This window comes from Lipotes vexillifer, unplaced genomic scaffold, assembly GCF_000442215.2.
Source record: "Lipotes vexillifer unplaced genomic scaffold, Lipotes_vexillifer_v1.1 scaffold240, whole genome shotgun sequence".
Classification (NCBI taxonomy): Eukaryota; Metazoa; Chordata; class Mammalia; order Artiodactyla; family Lipotidae; genus Lipotes; species Lipotes vexillifer.
This window is the reverse complement of record NW_006797481.1, coordinates 4,992,781-5,011,989: the sequence shown is the minus strand read 5'-3', so window position 1 is coordinate 5,011,989 and position 19,209 is coordinate 4,992,781. Positions and strand designations below refer to the sequence as shown.

At 48.6% G+C, this 19,209-nt stretch overlaps 1 protein-coding gene across 1 annotated transcript in view; it reads left to right on the top strand.

The window, feature by feature from the left end:
• The window catches only part of PNLIPRP1 (pancreatic lipase related protein 1), a 13,784-nt gene extending 1,539 nt beyond the window's left edge, over positions 1–12,245 (top strand). The window contains exons 4-13 of the mRNA XM_007469601.1: positions 153–278; positions 1,934–2,068; positions 2,892–3,000; positions 4,436–4,555; positions 4,663–4,782; positions 6,260–6,378; positions 7,297–7,426; positions 9,332–9,440; positions 10,167–10,334; positions 12,128–12,245. Of these exons, the coding sequence (XP_007469663.1) occupies positions 153–278; positions 1,934–2,068; positions 2,892–3,000; positions 4,436–4,555; positions 4,663–4,782; positions 6,260–6,378; positions 7,297–7,426; positions 9,332–9,440; positions 10,167–10,334; positions 12,128–12,191 (1,200 nt within the window). The 3' untranslated portion in view covers positions 12,192–12,245. The remainder of the gene's footprint in view (positions 1–152; positions 279–1,933; positions 2,069–2,891; positions 3,001–4,435; positions 4,556–4,662; positions 4,783–6,259; positions 6,379–7,296; positions 7,427–9,331; positions 9,441–10,166; positions 10,335–12,127) is intronic.
• Positions 12,246–19,209: the final 6,964 nt, after the last annotated feature.

Below are 19,209 nucleotides of genomic sequence, written 5' to 3'. Positions count from 1 at the left end.
GGGAAAGAGAGGTCAGGGTGGGCTTCCTGAAAGAGGTGGCTTTTTGCTAAACTTTGAAAGGTTGTGCATTGAACAGGCAGAGATGGGGAAGAAAGAGACAGGCTAAAGTGGCTGGGCTGCCAAAACACGGAAGCCTTCTGTGTTTGTCACAGATTCTTCTTCCCTCTGATCCATCAACGATTGAGGCATCCAATTTCCAAACAGACAGGAAGACCCGGTTCATCATCCACGGCTTCATAGACAAGGGAGATGAGAGCTGGCTGGTGGACATGTGCAAGGTAGGGCCTGGTTCTAACCCCTGTGGCCTGCGCTGCAGGCAGCTGCTACTGCTTCCCACTAATGTCTCCACCTCCCTTTATGCAATCTCAATTAGTGAGCTCGGAACAGGAAATCCTGACACATTGAGGTACCTTTATGCAATCAAAATGCCTCTTCACCAAAATAAAAATCCCCTTCCAAGTTTCTAGACTACATCTGTAGCCTGAAGCAATGGCATCTGCTGCACGAACAAACACTTCTGTCCTCTCATTTCTGGTTAAATCAAGCCTAAATATTGTCTGCTTCCATTTCAGTGAGGCTACTTTGCGTTCCTATAAAAGCAGGATTATGTTCTTTTTGTTCAAGTCTTTCCCACTTCCCTGAGAGTCAGAGATGTGTGCTATGACCATTTGTTTGAGATACGGAGAGCTTCGACTGACTGGGTGTCCCAAATGACAGAATAGAAAATGCCAAACCCACTGTAATAGAGCATCTTTTGCTCAGAACGATAGACAACAGAATAACAAACACATGTTCACATACACATACACACAAAAACACATGTGCAGAGGCACGCACACACAAATACACGATATACCATCATCCCTTCTTTTCTTGTGTTCACTGATTCAATACGTTTTTCTGACACCTAAGAATTTACCCTAGCAGCCTGTCTTCCACCCTCCGACCTAAAATGTCAACAGGAAAAGTTACAAACTCTGAAAATTAAAATCATTCTGCATTTGACCTTGGTTGTACCAGCCATTTAACTCTTGGTATCGCTTCTGTTCCATCACTAATAAGTATGTTAATGTATAAACTATAAGATATAGTTTATATCCCAAATTCTCCAGGTTTGTAAGAGACTCCTCAGGGCTGCTCTGAAAATAAAAGTCCTGAGAAAACGGCTGTTGGTATCCGTGTGTGTGTGATCACACATATTAGTATCATATATGTGAAAAGATTCTAGGTGGATTTTAAATTTATAGTACCATTTGAGACTCAAGCTGGTCATATGTCCTGCCTGGCAGAACGTCTAAGGATAAATCAGTTCCTTTGACATCCGGTAAGAAGTTTCCCTTTCAGAATTCTTCAATATCTTTTAAATCAGTGCAGTTCTATTTTTTAAATATCTTTAGTGTGTTTCCTCCATGAAATATTGTGCTGTCCTGACTGTAAAAATAGTGACACTTCCCTCCCACCTTAAAACTTCGTAAATACCCAGCAGCCTGGGGTGAAGCAAGCCCAGCCTTTGCCAAGAGGCTGAAAGGACCCCTAGCAGTCAAATCCACAGGGTCATTTAGACCCTGGCTGCCAGAGAATGCACTTGAGACCTTTTCTTTTCGAAATAGGACTCTTTGAATGATGCCCTGGCTTCAGCCACCTTATTGAATCAACCTGATTGAATCTGGTCGAAGAAAACCAGAGAGTGGTCAGATTTTAATTAGTCTAGGAACTAGAGAGGGAATCGATTTGCCTTTCTTGTAGCTTTTGCTCTGAGGGATAACTCCTATTGGCAACGGGATTCCTAACAAAGTCGAGTTCATCCCAGTGACCCAGCTAGGAAGAGACAGAAGGACAGCCAGTGGTAACTCTCAGCGACCATTTCTGAGCTCTGGTTGGAAGCGGTTTCACAAGCCCCCGCGATAACCCCCTGCTGTCTCTCCAACACCAGAACATGTTCAAGGTGGAGAGGGTGAACTGCATCTGCGTGGACTGGAAAAGAGGCTCCCAGACCACCTACACGCAGGCTGCCAACAACGTGCGCGTGGTGGGCGCCCAGGTGGCCCAGATGCTGGCCATGCTCAAGGTGAGCAGTGGCCGGGCTGCGAGGGGACACACGGCACCCACCGGTCTCTGTTGGGTAAAAGACACAGCTGAGGGTTACATGTTTAAAGAGGAAATAGAAAGAATTGATATTTCTCTCGGAGTCTTACTTCTAAAACTCACCTCAAATCAAAACCTATGGTGTTTGTGCTCAAGGCGCTGTAGACCTATAATAAACGAGTGCTTCTGGGTGAACATCTCTGAGACCAACAGGTGTGAATACTTTGAGCTCGTGTCATTTGTTTGTTCATCCAATATTTGGGGGGCACATGGTCAGGAGCTCTGCTAGGGAATAAAGAGAATAGTCGAGGTCCCAGGCCCTGGGGGAGCTTACAGGGACCACTGAGTGTGATCAGGGTTCTGATGTGGGGAGGGGGAAGGGTGGCTACAGGCTTTATAGGAGCATGTGTGGGGGTCAGGGGGCAGCTAATCCAGTCTGGGGAGCGGGGGTCGGTGATTAAGGATGTCTCCCAGGAAGAGACGTCTAAGTTGAGAGCTAATGGCTGAGCTGTGTCCATGTGAACTGGACTCGTGGTTGGGGAGACATGACAACAGGAAAAGGAGGCTAAACCAGACCCAGAGGTGAGAGACTACAACATATTTGAGGGCCTGAAAGTTCCACTAAGGGTCTAGCTAGAAAAGAGTCTAGAAAAACAGGTGTTGAGTCAGAAGAGCTCTGAGGCGTTCGTACAGGGCTGGGCTTGATCTTACGGGCAGTGGCAGGTTTTCAGCAGAGGAGAACCGGCATTAGGTTTGCAAAAACCACAGGACAGAAATGTCCTGAAAAGACAATCTTCCCTCTCCAGTCGAACTACAGTTACTTGCCTTCCCAAGTCCACCTCATCGGCCACAGCCTGGGGGCCCACGTGGCGGGAGAGGCAGGGAGAAAGACTCCAGGCCTGGGCAGGATTACAGGTAAGACTTGAGGGCTGGGGCCCAAGGTTTGGTCCCCAGTAGCCCCAGAATGTGATACAAGACTGCAGCCTAGCTTGGAGCTGGCCCCAAAGAGTCCATCCCCTTGGCTGTGGCAGAGCCGGTTAGAGTCTGCACAGAGCATTTTAGGAAGCCCCCCAGACGCCTATCTTTGTGGCAGGGGAAGTGGTGTCTTTGTTCTCTTTACTTCCTCCGCCTCTGTCCCCATCCATTTTCTGGTGATGTGGGTCTCTCAGCAGGACTGAACACGCAGGAAAATGCAGAGTAAGGCTAACACGAATGTGAGCAAACATAATTAGGACAAGTCCATATTGTCATTCCTTTCCCCCTTCTCTGAAATCAAGGGCAGAACAGAACACAAAAATTTTGCTTCCACTGCCTTCGTTGGTAGAAGGAACCCAGACACCATCACACCAAAAGCATCCTTTTAACCCAAGCAAAGCCTTTAAATTATAACCACAAAATATAACAATATAATATAATCATTATAATGCTAATATAATAATTATAGTAAGCATAGATTAAGTGCCTGCTTATCCCAAATACTGTGCAAAGTGCTTTACGTTTTCTCATTTAATCCTCAGAACTAAAGAAAAAGGCTGAGGGAAGCAAATGACTTGCCCAAGGTCACACAACTAATCAGTGGTAGGACTGACATTCAATCCCGGTTCTGTTGTCTTTTGGTTCAAGTCTCTACCTTTATAAGAATGTTCTCTTTCATTTTCAACAGACAATTATGTTCGTGCCTTTTCAGCTGCTCTGATCAAACCTTCAAAAACAATTGTTAAATCTAGGAGTCCTGTCAAGAAGGAAATATAGTCAGGAAGATATAATTCTAAATATTTACTTATACACCCATAATGATGTGCCAGGCACTGTGCTAAATGCTACATATATTATCTCATTTAATCTTACAGCTCAATTATTACCCCCTTTTATACAAGGGGAAACTGAGGGGTAGATGAAGTCAAGTGATTCATCCAAGGTCATGCAACTTGCTCAAAAAAGAGCCGAGTAGGGATTTGGAGCAACGTACCCAAGTCCCAGAATTTGCGTTTCGAATTGTGTTACCATATTATTTCGCCCCTTTTTCCTTCAAACTTGGGAAGAGAAAGAGAATGTTGAAGGAGAAAGATATACAAGTAAGTGGGAGAATCTGATGTGGAAAAAAACCCTTGCCTAAACAAAATCTAAATGTCTTTGCTCACCTGCCCTTCTCTATCCATGCCACTGGAATGTAATGAGCATGACTGAGATTCAATTCTCCATATTCAATACCCCGGCCATGGCACTGCACAGCTCCAGGGTATGGCATCCCTTGAGTTAGGTAGCGCACAGCCTGGGCAACTGTACAACCTCAATCCTGCTGGCACCTATAGCCAGGCCTATTGTGTGCAACACTGGCCATCTCTTTTAGGGTTGGATCCTGTGGAAGCAAGTTTCGAGGGTACTCCTGAAGAGGTCCGACTTGATCCCTCCGACGCTGCCTTTGTTGATGTGATCCACACGGATGCAGCTCCCCTGATCCCATTCATGGGTGAGCCCCTCCACGTTCCAGCTGCAATCACGTGCGATTGTGAGAGCACGTGCTTTTAATGAAAGCCCTGCATTATGAAAAGCTCATTGCTGTTCTAAACATTTCAGGCTTTGGAACGAAACAACAGGTGGGTCACCTTGATTTCTTCCCAAACGGAGGAGAGGAAATGCCTGGATGCAAGAAGAATGTCCTGTCGCAGATCGTGGACCTAGATGGCATCTGGGCAGGTAAAGCCAGAGAAGGGTGGGGACATCACTTCCCTGGGGGAGCAACGCCACTCCCACAGCAAATCGTAACAACGAAAACACACCGCTCTTTGAAAATATACAATCCCCCCTTCTAGACCTTATTTCTTAAAAATATAGCCACGTATCATTTGTTATATCTCAGCTCTGCTGATTTATTTCCTTATACATTGTGCGGTGTCCTGGAGTGAACAAGCAACAAAGAATTACAAAGCCATTGCTTAAAGCTGTAACTCCAACAATCAATTGATAGCTACCTAATAAAGGAAGGAAATACCATAAAAGTAAATATCTTGAATCTAAGAGAATTTTTCTGCCAATTGTCCCTTGGGAGTCAGTGATATGGTTCAAGCTTATGTAACTGGCTTCAACTCCGTAGACAAAATTCCCAATCATGTCCACGGCAAATCCATTCACATGAGAGTCACCACTCCTCTATGTTGGGGAAAGAATAAGAAACAATCACGGGTAAGGAAGGCTAGAGCCGAGACTGTGCTACTCAAGGTGGCTATTCTTTATCATTGATCAGCACACCTGGGATAAAGGGCATCTTTCAGCTACAGCTCTGACTCTGTATCTAATAAGGTCAAAATGCCAATGAACAGGTGAGATTTTCAGCCAGACTCATCATTTGGCACCACACAGGTTTAAATCAAATGAGTAAAGACTTTTATTGAGCGTGAGCATAATGGCTTGGCAAGTACGGACACCATCAAAGCAACTATTAAGGATGAGGACCTATCTGTTTGTCTTTCACAGCTTTACGAGGCTTTGCATGGATAGAGTAGCCTAGACTCCCCATCAGTAACGGCCAAGCAAGTTCAGGCCAGGTCTGGAATGTGTGCTGTGACATCTGCCACTTGGCAGGAATTTATAGGAGCCAAGGAAGGTTCTAAGAAGGAACAAGCCATGAGAGTGAAAGGCATGCTCACATAAAGCCACCTAAAGCTACTTGACCTTCCTTTTTATTCACCTAAACATGGCATGACAATGTCCTTGCCCGGGTTTGGTCATGCCTAGGAGGTCAAGTCACTTCCGGTTGTGTCTTCGAGGACCTCCAGCCTGGTGCCTGGGACACAGAATGGAACGGAGGTTAGAGGCCTGGGCTCAGGCACCAGATGGGCTTGGGTTTAAATCCCAGCTCCACCACTTCCTAGCTGAAATCTGAAATCTGAGGCTGTAGCCTGTATGTCTTTCTGTAATTAGGGATGGTATGTTACCCACCTCTGAGGAAAGGTGAAGCTTACAGGGACAATACATGTAAAGTGCTCAGAACATTGCCCGGCACACAGAAAGCAGCCTTTATATGTTAACTGTCATTTTGTGGCTGGATTTTGGACTAATCTTCAATTTCTGAAAATATGGTCCCACTTTGGAACCATCCCACTTGGAGAGAGAGGCAGAGAAGTTGTCATGGGACCCTGACCACCTGTGCAGACTTCCCTCTTTGCTTACCCAGGAACCCGGGACTTTGTGGCTTGCAATCACCTGAGAAGCTACAAGTATTACTCGGAGAGCATCCTCAATCCCGATGGGTTCGCTGCGTACCCCTGCGCTTCCTACAAGGACTTTGAGTCTGTAAGCTATTAAGCCACCTTGAGTCCCAAGGTGGGGCTGTTGTCCTGCTGCGTTGGGATCTGCAGTACTCTCTCACCAGGGTCTGATCATCCCCGACTTGTTTTGCACTGCATGTCAGAGTTCACAGCCCTGTAGAGTGGAGGGGGAAAAAAGCCTTAGGCAGGAGGTAGCTAAAATTCTAGAAGAGTCATGTGGGAGCGGAAGATTCTGGGAAATCGGAGAGTAGAGCAGTCAATTCAATGATCTAGGAAGGCTTCCGGCAGGGGCAAAGTTTGAATCTGGCTGGAAAATCATAGAGTTTAGAAGGAGGGGAAAGTGTGCACATTTCTGACAGGGGCGGAGCAAGTATGGAATGTGGGAGAGAAGAATCTACACGCCGGAGAGAAGGAAAGGTGGATGCTGGGGTTCTACATGCTGGGCTGGGGGTTTGTGCCTTGTGCAGCTGGCAACAAGGAGAGAGATGCACGAAACGATACACCGGAGCCTGCCTACGCGGGCTCACTAGAGCCGGTGCGAACATCTATTCCCGACCCCACATTCAATGACATCGTGTTGATAGCCTGAAGTTGGCCACAGGCACAGAATATTTACACCACAGAAATTGGTAAACTCTACAGGACTTTTTGTCCCAGAGTTGCCTGTTAGTCATTCACCAGCATACCACTCGATGGAAGGCATATTTGATCTAACCTGGGGCCCAGGCAGCAATATTTTCTGAAGCTCCCCAAGTAGTTCTAATGTGACGTGCATCAGCCTTGGGTACTACATCCTGGATGAGGTTAGTTTAGAGACCATCTATTCCAATCTCTTTCCAGTTATGAAAGAGGAAACTGAGACTATAGGAAAATTGCTCCCCAGACGTGTGGATCATAAAAAGACAAATTCACACCTTACAGCCGGATCCATCTTTCTCATTAGAACAAGTGCTTCCCCTGTCCAGATGAAGGGTGCCCGCAGATGGGCCACTATGCTGATAGATTTGCTGGCAAGACACGTGAGGCGCAGCAGAAATTCTTCCTGAACACAGGAGATTCCAGCAAATTTGCTCGTAAGTTGCGCTGTGATTTCCCACCCAAGTAAAAGAGGTTTCCCTTCTGTTTTACATAAAGGGGTGGCCTCTAACCTGACATATTTGTGGGTACATTTCATCTTAGTAAAAGGACACATCCACCCAAACCACCCCATTTAAGACTCAAACCAAGGATTTAGAAAAGGTCTGCTTTACTTTCATTTTATTTCTATGGCATGAAATGAGTGGACACAAATAATTAATGGGATAATAGCAATTTACCTGTCTCTGTGGCCATCTTCTCTGAATTTTCACCACCCCACAGTTCCTTGTCCTATGCATTTTAAAAATCGTGTCATCCGCACCTGTTCTATCCATTCAAAATTTATTTGGTACCAACTCTTTGCTTATCTAGCCTACTTAAGAAGCCCAACTCCAATCTCCTCAATTTCCAGGCTTCTGTCCATGTGTCCCTCATGCCCGTTGATGGGGGGGTGCCTCTCTGGTGGAGGGTTGGAGGGGATCAGAAAGGGGTAATTTCTCTCAAAATTCTGCTGAATGGACTAGGACATAGGGTAGAGTCAGGCATGTTTCAGCCGCTTTGCGCCAACCTGCCTATGACAGTGCCCTAAGATATTGTACTGTAAAAAAGAGACTGTGTTTATATAAATACATAAATATAATACAAGTCTCATATAGTTTTTTAAGTCAGGTTTATTGAGGTATAATTTATATACAGCCAAAGTCACCGTTTGTAGTGTATAATTCTGAGTTTTGATAAATAAAAAGTCATGTAGCCTTCTCCAAAATCAAGATACAGAACATTTCCATCACTGTTTACATATTTTTTAAAAAGGCGTTGGTTAATCAATCCTTCCTCTGATGTAGTGATGCACAAAATACTTGCCAATATTTTAAAACAACAAATTAAACATTCAAAACCATATATTCATTCCTCAACTAAAATTTATTTATGGGCCACAGGCTATGCTAGATGTGGGGTGGTGCAGGGATGAACAAGACACCCTAGCATGAAATTTATAACCCAGCAGAGAAAACTGAAACTGAGCAAGCAGCTACAAGTGTGTTGGCTCGATGGCTTGCTGCTGTGACATGGTAGGACAGCGGACCTGGCCCTGATCAGAGGAAGGGGCAGGGAGAACAACTCTGAGGATGTAAAGGACAAGTAGGAGTTAGGCAAAGGATGTGTCTGTGTGTTTACATACATATGTGTGAATGTATATGTGAGTACGTGGTGTGTATGTATGTGTGTGCATGTGTATATGTGTGTTTTTGTGTGTGTGTGTTTATGTGCGCATGAGTGTGTGGTCATGTGTGTATAGGTTCCTGTGTATGTGTGTGTGCTCCTGGGCGCCAAGACAGCCCTTCAGGCATAAATCTGGATGACCACTGTGTTGGAGACTGCCCAGGGCCCTGGAGAGGCAGAGGGAAGACACAGACCTTGCCCTTGAGGCTCCCAGGACTGCACTCCTGAACTACCTTTCCGAATGTGGGGACCAGCCCTTGTTCCTTCTCTTTCCACCTTAACTCATAGTACTGTTCTTCGAGAACAGAGCTGTCCAACAGAACTTTCTGCCATGATGGAAATCCTCTGTGCTGTCCAATGCAGTAATCAGTAGCCACATGTGGCAATTCAGCACTTAAAGGGTGGCTAGGGAAAGCAAGGAATTGATTTTTGTTTTATTTAACGTGGGTTTAAATTTAAGCAGCCACATGTGGCTAGTGACCCCTTTACTGGGCGGGCAAGTCTACAGGGCTCCACTGCCAGATATGTGTTTCTCCTTAAGGCCTAGTTTGAGTCGTTGGTTAACATGTAGAACGTCTTCTGCTTCGATGCCTCAGTGTAAGGGATGTGACAAGAATCGGAGATTTCTGTCAACTATTTTGTACATGAATAAAAACTCTTTTCTATGCCCTGTGCAGGCTGGAGATATGGAGTTTCTATAACACTGTCTGGAAGAACAGCCACTGGTCAAATCAAAGTTGCTTTGTTTGGAAATAAGGGAAACACTCACCAATACAGTGTCTTCAAGTAAATTTCCTTTTTTGGTACCACCTCTCACTTGATACGCACGGCCTTCGCATCCGTGCACTGACGTACTTGTCGTCTCTTTATCAATGGATTCTAAATTATTTACTTTATGTACTGAAGTTAACTTCAGATTTCTGCTAACACGTGTTCTTTTCTCTATTATAAATCCAGGCATTTTATTCTTTCTCTCTCAATAGATCAGCTTTTTAAAGATAAATCTAATGTTAGCCCAGATATCATATTTTCTGATTAGCCTATAGTCACACGTGTTTCTTGTGTTAAACTAGTGGATAACTTGTTACTGTACAAATAATTCTACCAGAAAAAAATAATATGAAGGAATTATATAGTTTTCTATAGGAAAGTTTTGAGGGTAAATTAACTTACGTTTGAGGAAATAATAGTTAAATAGTAGTTTAAGGGACTTGCCTGATGGTCCAGTGGTTAGGACTCTGCACTTCTACTTCCGGGGCCCGTGGGTTCGATCCCTGGTCAGGGAACCAAGATCCACGTGCTGCATGATGTGGCCAAAAATAAAATAAAATAAATAGTAGTTTGAAGCTGCTGGCATATAGCTGACTTTTTCATTTCTCTAACCTTTCTTTGAGAATTAATTTGGAAAAAAAATCATCTTGTTAATCTAGAGTAGAAAAGAGTGGCAGGGACTTATATGGTCATTAGAACTTGTTTCAGTGAATGGGAACGTTTCTATTTCTCTGTTTCAAGGGGGATTATCACACCAGGCTCCACCCACTCCAATGAGTTTGACGCGGATATTGATGTTGGAACAATTGAGAAAGTCAAGTTTCTTTGGAATAACAACGTGGTAAACCCAACCCTCCCCAAAGTGGGTGCAGCCAAGATCACCGTGCAGAAGGGAGAGGACAAGACAGAGTACGTGTCTTTTCTGGCTTGTGCCTAAGGATGTTTGTAGAGACTTGCATTTGTCATGGAAACTCACCCCAGAAAGTCAGCTGCCACCCCAACCCTCCGATGACCTGAGGGCAGCTTCCCCGCCTGCCGACTCTGGAGGGAATCTATCTAAGAGAAGCTAGAGGGTGGACCTCAGAATTTTTAAATATAGGAAGATAGAGCCTCACAAACTATAATAGTTTGGGGAGTAAAAATACTGAATTCGTCAACTTATTCAAATATTTTGCTGTTAGGAAAACAGCTAATAAGTAACATTTAAAAAAAAATAATAAGTGGGAGACTATAGAAAATTAAGAGTTTGGTCCAACCTCCTCTCATATCCCCCTCAAATTTTTTTAGTCATCTCATTGGGGTTTCAAGTCTTACCTGCTGACAGGAATTCCTCCAGTGACATGGTATCAAAAGAAAAATGTAGTTTCCCCCCTTTATTTCTCTCTCCCCACACACCATCCTCCTTCCTTCCTCTCTGACTTTAGTATGCCAGGTATGCCTGGCATATAGGAGGGAATGCAAAGACAGAGCCTGCTCCTGAGGAGTTTACAGTATAGCTGTTGAGAAAAATGGACTTATGGTTCATTGGAAAGGTCAAATGACAGACTAAGAACTCCCCGTGAGGGGCCCAAAGAGGGTGCTGGGGAGATGGGCAGAGGGACGGGGGAGGCATGTGAGGGGCATGGGGAGGCCAGGCTGCTGAGGGAGGGGCTCCAGTGCAGAGGACAGGAATTCGACTGGAGGTTAGGGTTAGGGCTTCCAGGAAAGACAAATGAGATACAAAGAGAAAGTGGGGAGGGGCCAGTGAAGGTGAGGAGAGAGGATGAAGCTTCAGAGCTCACAGGTGGTGAGAGAATCCCATGTTTCCTGGAAGAGCTGTAACCACAACCACTTACATCTGCATTGTTTTTAAATTAATTATAAAGCTTTTTTGTATTTATTGTCATGAGATGCTACATTATTGACTTGGGATTCTCACCAATCATGGGAGGGAGCTAAGCCCTCTTCCACAAATAAAGACTCCATTGCTGAGACTCGAGTAACCAGCCCCGTATCACGGCTGGAAGGCAGGAGGGTGCAGCCCAAGGGGAGAGCCAGGCCCCTGACTCCAGGTTTGGAAGGCAAGGTCAAGAGAGGCTTGAAGTTGACCACCACAGAAAACGTAGGCCACAACATCAGCTTGACCTGTGTTTGCATCTTGGTTCTTCTGTGTATTAACTGAGAGCCCTCTGTGCCTCAGTTTCCTCTCCTGTGATGTAGGACTCTTAACGATACCTCCTCACACTTGTGTGTTGAGGATGAAATGCGACTGCGTGAGTGAATCAGCTAGTGTGGTTGCCGACAGCTAGCGAGGGCTCAATCTACTGTAGCTGCTGTGTTTTCTTGAGCTGCTGTAGGCTGAATCGGGTCCCCAGAATGGCTGGGGCAAGAGTGAGCCCATCTGTAAACCCCTCTGCTGGGTTTATGGGGGACCCACATGTACTGTGAAGGAGAGCCGTGAGAGGCCCAGTCGCTGCCCCAGGGTGCCCACAGTCCTGGCTGCCAAAGGACCCAGAGACCAGGGACCACTTCTGAGCGACCCCTGACCTTGTCCTGGGGTCCGGCCAGCCCCTCCCCCCTGGAAGCCCCCAGGCAATCTGCCCTCCAGGAACTTTTTGAAGCTACCACCCTAGTGCAGCCCCCATCGTTTTGAATTGTAAATCAGCAATTACCTTTGCCAGGTAAAAAGCCCAGCACTTAAAAAGATTCCTTTCTCTCCACAGATACAGTTTCTGTAGCAAAGACACCGTGAGAGAAGACGTCTTGCTCAGTCTCATGCCCTGTTAAACTCCAGGTGCGACGCAGCCGCCGTGTAACACTAATAAAATCCGTACATGCATCTATCTGCTCACAGCATCTGTCGCTGGTGTCAGCTGCCCCCAGTGGGACATTTGGGAATTGACTATTTTAAAATGCCTTTTGCCCATTTCCGTACATTGGGGTTTCCCGCCCTTGACCTCCAGTTTCCGGCCCCGCTCTCCCCAGTTCCCCTGGTCCTCGTGCCCACTGTCTTCTCCTCACCCGAGGCGCGGCGACAGACAGCAGCACTAGAGAGTGGAGCTGGGGCCCCGGCAGAGCCTTTAGCCCTGCCCCTCATCCTGCAGGTGAGGAAACAGGCGTGTGGGCTCGCTGTTGCAGCACACAGAGCGGATGTGCCCCATCGGGGCTGAGGGTCAGGCCCCTGGCTCTGGTTCCAGGGCCCCTCCCTGACTCTGCCATCACCTTGAGATCATGGAAGGCTGTGCTAGGACGTGGCCCCTTTGTCATGGTAAATTATGTGGTGATGGGACCACTTGGGGGCTCTGGTTCTTGGTGAGGTTAAGGGGCTCCAGCACCCAGAGACTGTGGTGGGCACATCTGCAGAGCACAGACAGACTTCCCGTGTCCCCTGGCCCTGGGCCGGGGCTGCCTCAGAGCCCTCTCTCTGCCTGCCCGGGCAAGCACCATCCCAGGCAGGGCCGGGCGCTGAGCAGGGGTCCAGGGGGTGCCCAATGCAGGCCCGGCTGAGGGGGGACTTTTCTGTCTTTGGGGGGGCAGGGAGACTCGGCCAAGCCGACCTCACCGGGGCCCCGCCCATACAGGTGTTCCATACTTCGGGGGGAGTCTTCAAGGTGGCCCAGCCTGTCCCGTGATCATCCCGAGGGAGTTGTACGGGCCAGGAAGGGCACCGCCTCCCCTGAGTGTCTCCCCTCTTGGTCACCCACCCACCATGGCAGTTCCTAAGCCCCAGTGGCATGTCACCCTATCACTGAGCTTCAAACCTGAGTGCGAGTGGGCTCCAGAGTGTTCCTTGAAAGCAGAGGGTGTGGCGAGCATTCCCCAGGCGACTGTAGTAAAGGCTTCACAGTCAAGGGCACGGGGTGGGCGCTCAGCAAACCGTGGTGATGGCGGGGTGGGGCGCACCGAGCAGGAGAGATCCAGCGCTGGCCGTGAACCCGCGCCCCGGGCAAGCAGCACATCCAATCAACGAGGTGGAGCTTCTGCAGACGCTCCCAAACACCACCTCTTGTGCAGGCACTGGAGTGAGAGGGAAGCAGACTTCCATTTGGCGCCCAGGGCGTGCACGGCGGTAGGGGGCCGGCACCTAAATAGACACCGCCATACTGCCCACTAGGTGCAAAAAGCAAGGTACACGCCAGGACAGGGGGGCCCAGAAGGAGAAGTAAGATGGGGAAAGGCTCCAAAGAGCCGTGGGAACTAGGCCCAGGCCTGCAGGAAGACGACCCACTGACACTGCAGGCTGGGAGGCCAGCAGGAAGAGGAGGCCCCCACAGACATCCAGGCAAGACGTGATGAGATGTATCAGGGTGGCGAGTGGAACCAGGTATAATGCGCGCGGGGCAGGACTGGTCGTCCATGGTGAGAGGGCCCTTCCTGCTCAAGGACGGCCTGTCTCACCTGCTCCCCAGACTAACAGATACGGCCAATAACTTGGAGAAAAGGATTTTAAAACAAGGAGGAAGCTGAAAAAAGACTGCAGACAGAAGAAGCCAGTTGCCGAGCCTCCCCTAATCTGCTGGCTACACCATAAGCACACAGCGGAGGCTCTGCCCTGAGCCTCGGGTGACCTGGGTGACCTTGGGTTTGACAGCAAGTGCACCGGTAACCTGGGACAGGTAACCTGCTCCAGGGACAGGGAAGGCAGCTGATGGAGACCCGAGCTGGAGCAGGGCCAGCCTCCTGCTGGCTCCTCCCGAGTCCCTTTCCTAGAATGGGCGTAGGTCCTTTAATCAGATATACAGCCTGAGAAAATTCCCAGGAAGGCAGAGAACAGCTGGCTCCACGATCACCACCATTGACCTCGTGTGTGTCGCAGGGGCCAGCGGTAAAGCCAGGTAAGAATCACGGGGCTGGAGAAACACGAAACGTAGCCAATATTCAATTCATGAATCACTTGGTTATGGCACACAAACAGCACACAACACAGCTTAGTCAGAGTAGGGAAAATAGGAAAGGTGGTAAATGAACCACCCCAAGGAGTAGGGAAGGAGGCATCTCGGCACGAGCAGAGGTCCTGGTCCTGCCACAGGTATCCAGACAAGCATGAGTGGGAAGTCGCCCTCTGCTCTGACAGGGCCTTGGGCAGCGACCACCTGCAACAGCTCAGCACCTTGGGATCGGGTCCTCCAGCAGAGAGCCTTCTAGTCGCTGGGCTCAGTGTCTCTTTTCAAGGAGTGGGTCAGGAGGTGTAACAGTTACACCCAGGGTACCTTGTCTCTATCAGTTGCTCCTTCAGTTCTAGTGATGTATGTTACCCATCAAATTTCTTATCTAAAGTACCACTCAGTTTATCACTCTAAGACACTCGCAGTCCTACAGCGGACGTTCCAAGACAGCTAATATGGAAGTTCACACTGGCCACTGTGACTCTGTTTTGAACTATTTAAATAGCTTAAATCCTATATGTTTCACACAAGGTAAGTAGGAATCGTAGCACAGAAGAAATCACATCATAACACCTTGGCTACTTATCAGTGTGGCTACGGAGCCTCCACTTCGGGTCCCCACTGGGGAGTCCAAGCTCAGCCCCACACATCCTTGACCTTAAGGTACCGCCTGTGAGATGGATGGGGAGATTAGGGCTCTCCATTGTTGCTCTGGGGGACACTTGCAGTGTCTATGTGGCCCCGGCAGATCTGAAATCCAGATTTCAGCAGCTGCGTGGGGCCAGCTTGATTAGACTTTGTTCTTTTTTGTCTTTTAAATAACAGAGGTGGTGCATTTTTCAGAATGCATATGAATACGGCCTTTGGAACAATGAAAATACACCCCATTCATAGTCAGTTTGTTAACATAAAGCTCAGGGGGACATTCAGTCTGGTTGGAAGCAATAGGAAAAGGCACTGAGCCAGCAGTCAGGGCTCCAGTCAAGCCTGGTGACCTTGGGCAAGGACTTTCCACCTCTCTGGGTCTCAGCTTTCTCATCTGTAAAATGGAACGGAAGGCTCCATCCTTAAGTCAGGGAGCTGTAAGATGAGGGAGGCACCTTAGGGAGTATGGCCACAGTCTGACCCCAGACTCAAAACTACCAGAAGGCAGCAGGCACACAAAGCAGTGCTTGTTAGGATGAGCTTCAGACCCACCCAACTCAGGCCCTGCCTGCTCACCCCAAGGTGCAGGAAGCTGGGCATCCAAGGGCTCACGGGACTAGCTGAGGCAGCTCCAGGAGTGCCATGGTTGCACCAACCAGCCTGCAAACCAGAATCAACTGGGAGCGTAAAAAAAAGATGGTGGGGGGGGGGGGGGGCTTGTCCCAGGCCCCACCCTGACCAATTCAAGAACAGGCCCACGTACAGGCCTTCTCCCGGTGCAGCTGGGTGAAGCTCCCCCAGGAAACAGTATTTCCTGAATCTTCTAAAGGCGAGTCTTCTCATCCCAGGCTTCCAAGTGAACTAATTCCTTATTCTCCAAGGGAATTTATTAATTTTGTGTTTTCACCTAGATGATAATCTATTTTTTTTCAGTCAGTTACAGAGACAAGGTTTTCTCTTTGTTGTGGTAATTTGCAGTAACAGTTTTGTTTCCTAAAGGGGGGGGGGGGGGGGTGGGGCTTGTCCCAGGCCCCACCCTGACCAATTCAAGAACAGGCCCACGTACAGGCCTTCTCCCGGTGCAGCTGGGTGAAGCTCCCCCAGGAAACAGTATTTCCTGAATCTTCTAAAGGCGAGTCTTCTCATCCCAGGCTTCCAAGTGAACTAATTCCTTATTCTCCAAGGGAATTTATTAATTTTGTGTTTTCACCTAGATGATAATCTATTTTTTTTCAGTCAGTTACAGAGACAAGGTTTTCTCTTTGTTGTGGTAATTTGCAGTAACAGTTTTGTTTCCTAAATTGATGTGCAATGAAATGATGTTAATGGGAACGTCCGGGGGGCGGGTGAAAACTTTTAGTGAGGAAGGTGTCCTTCTATTTACTCAGGCCTGAGAAACCTTGGAGAGTATGGTCTGGGACTGAAAATGTGGAAGACATGTCCAGTGTCACAGGCTTTGAGAGCAGAGAGTTGGCTTTGGGACCTGGAACAGAAGAGCAAATGTGGCCAGAGAGGAGCAGGGAGGGATGGGGCAGGAACGAGCCTCGGGGGTGGGAGCGGGGACCCCAGGGGGCTCCTCAGTGGGGAGATACAGCTGACATCCCTGGCAGCAGAAGCCACAGGTGCAAAAGCTCAGGAGAAGAAAAGAACAGGTGTATTCCAGAACTGTGTGTCCTTCCATCTAAGCACTTGTAGGGTGGGAGGGCATCAGGGAAGAGCAGAAATGAAGCTGGGTGAGGCCACGTGGTGGCCATGTTAATTTTCTCGGGCTGCCATAACAAAGTACCACATACGGTGTGGCTTAAACAATAGAAACTTATGATCTCACAATTTTGGAGGCTGGAGAGCCCAGGACCAAGCTGTCACAGGTTCGGGTCCTTTCGGCAGCTGTGAGGGAGACCCTGTCCATGCCTCTCTCCTTTTGGTGGTTGCTGGTGACCTTTGCCATTTCTTGGCTTGTAGAATTATTGCCCAAATCTCTTCGTTCATGTTCATGTGGCTTCTCCCCCTGTGCCTGTCTCTGTATCCAAAGTTCCCCTTTTTATCCGGATACCAGTCATACTGGATTAGGACCCACTCGAATGGCCTCATTTTACCTCTGTAAAAACCGTAACTCCAAAAGGTCACGTTCTGAAGTCCTAGGATTTAGGACTCCATCATATCTTTTTGTGAAGAACCCAACCCAACCTATAACAGTGGCCAACCTCGCATGTCCGGCTTAGGAGCTTGGACTCCACTTAAACTGGATCCCCCTCCACCGGATACCCGCAAACTATTCTCTTTAGGTAGAATTACGTAAATCACGTAGCCCTGGTACAAGCCCTCTTCAGTGTGCTGTTCCTTCTTAGCTTGTTCAATCAGTTGAAATTGTATTTCTTTTAGGCAATCAGTGGCTGTGCCCCAAGGGACCATCAATTCCATGAGGGCAGGGCAGCAGGATACTCTGTTCCCTCCCTGTTACACCCTCAAGGCTGGAAGAGCATCCAGCACGCTCTGGCCACATAAAAATGAACACGAAAGAGTGAACAAACATGTGAAACACGCATCTGAGGGTGTCAAGGAGCCACCCACGGGATTAGAGCTGGGAGGAAACTCTGGGGGAGGCTGATGTGGTGCCCTAGAGAGACGTGATGCCAGCCCCTCGAGGGCGAGGGGAGGGAACAGATAAAAGAGGTAATGAAGGTAAGGAATGAACAGGTCTCAATAGGCCTCAGGGTGCAGGAGAAGGAGAGCCCAAGCCACCCCCTCCCCTGGGCAGCGGCTGCGCCAGCTGGCAAGGCTCCCCAGGCTCTGACCCTGCCACTTGCCTACATGCGGCCAGTGAATGACTTTTCCCACAGGGGCTGGCCTTCCCTTCCCTCCCAGGGCAGACAGCTGGCAGGACCTCAGAACCTCAGGCCCCCAGAGAGGAAGGAGGAACTGAGCTGCCCCTGCCATGGGCAGCCAACTGGGAGGTGGCATGGGGCCCTGCCTTGGGTCACCTGTCACAGAGACCAGGCAGGCTCGGGACTGTTTGAGAGCACCCAGTGGGTCTGCCCCCAGCCACTGGTGACTGTGGCAGGGGCGCCCAGCCCCGTGGGGGGCAGCTTGGTGCAGGAACAGTGTTCCTAAATCCACCGAGATTCCCCCCATTTACAGGGCAGCAAACTGAGGCCTTCAGAAGGAGAGAGCAGCTGCACAGTAGGAGGTGGCGCCTAAAATCAAGGCCTCCTCCTCCATTCACCCCAACTAAGCCCCTTACTTTCAGGGCCTCTGTTGCCTTGGCTGTAGAATGGGAATAAAAAAGGCGCTCTAGGAGCTACGATTTGATCGCTGCCATTTTCTCTCAAGACACCTTTTGAACCAACACCACCTATTTCTCTTCTGATATTCAGCTCTCTCACGCCCTCAACACCTCTTCCAGAGATTGTATTCCCGAGATGTGTTTGTTCAGCTTATTTCTCATTATCTTAGGTATTGTCACCTCTTGGATCATTCCTTATCCACTTTGAAAGAGGGGTTTAGATGCTGTGCTCCTTCAGGGTGACTCTTGCTTGAATTGAAAGGTGAATCCTTTCTCTAGGTTGCAGTTTCCAAAATTTCCTGTGGGATCCCAGATTTAAAAACGACCTTAGAAGTACATTGCTTAAGTCACCCCTCATCTGATGCTTGGCTTCTGTCCATGTCTGCTCAGTCACAATGTCATCCAGGTAAGGCAGGGGTCATGCCCCACCAGCAACGGCCTATCCTGCTTCCCAGTGATTCTGACCTTTAGAAAGCTTTTCCTCATATTGAGCAAATCTGCCTCAGTGGGTCCCCTGAGGACAGGGGTGACCATGACCTGCCCTTGGCATTTAGAACAGAGCCTGGTGACCTGGAAATAACAAGAATGGCTTCTTGCCTAAATGAACTATAACCCTCCCCTTTCTTTCCAGCTCTGCCCTCCCAGGTGACTGTTGACCAGATGAAACACCACTGGCCACTCAGGTGAGAAGTTTTCCCAGATTCCTTGACCAGTCTGTAGCTGGAACCAGGAGAGCATAGACAATGGGAACCACAGATTATCTGAAAGTGTCTCACTAAATCTTTGTCAAAAATGACAGTCAGGGCTTCCCTGGTGGCGCAGTGGTTGAGAGTCCTCCTGTCGATGCGGGGGACACGGGTTCGTGCCCCGGTCCGGGAAGATCCCACATGCCGCGGAGCGGCTGGGCCCGTGAGCCATGGCCGCTGAGCCTGCGCGTCCGGAGCCTGTGCTCCGCAACGGGAGAGGCCACAGCAGTGAGAGGCCCGTGTAC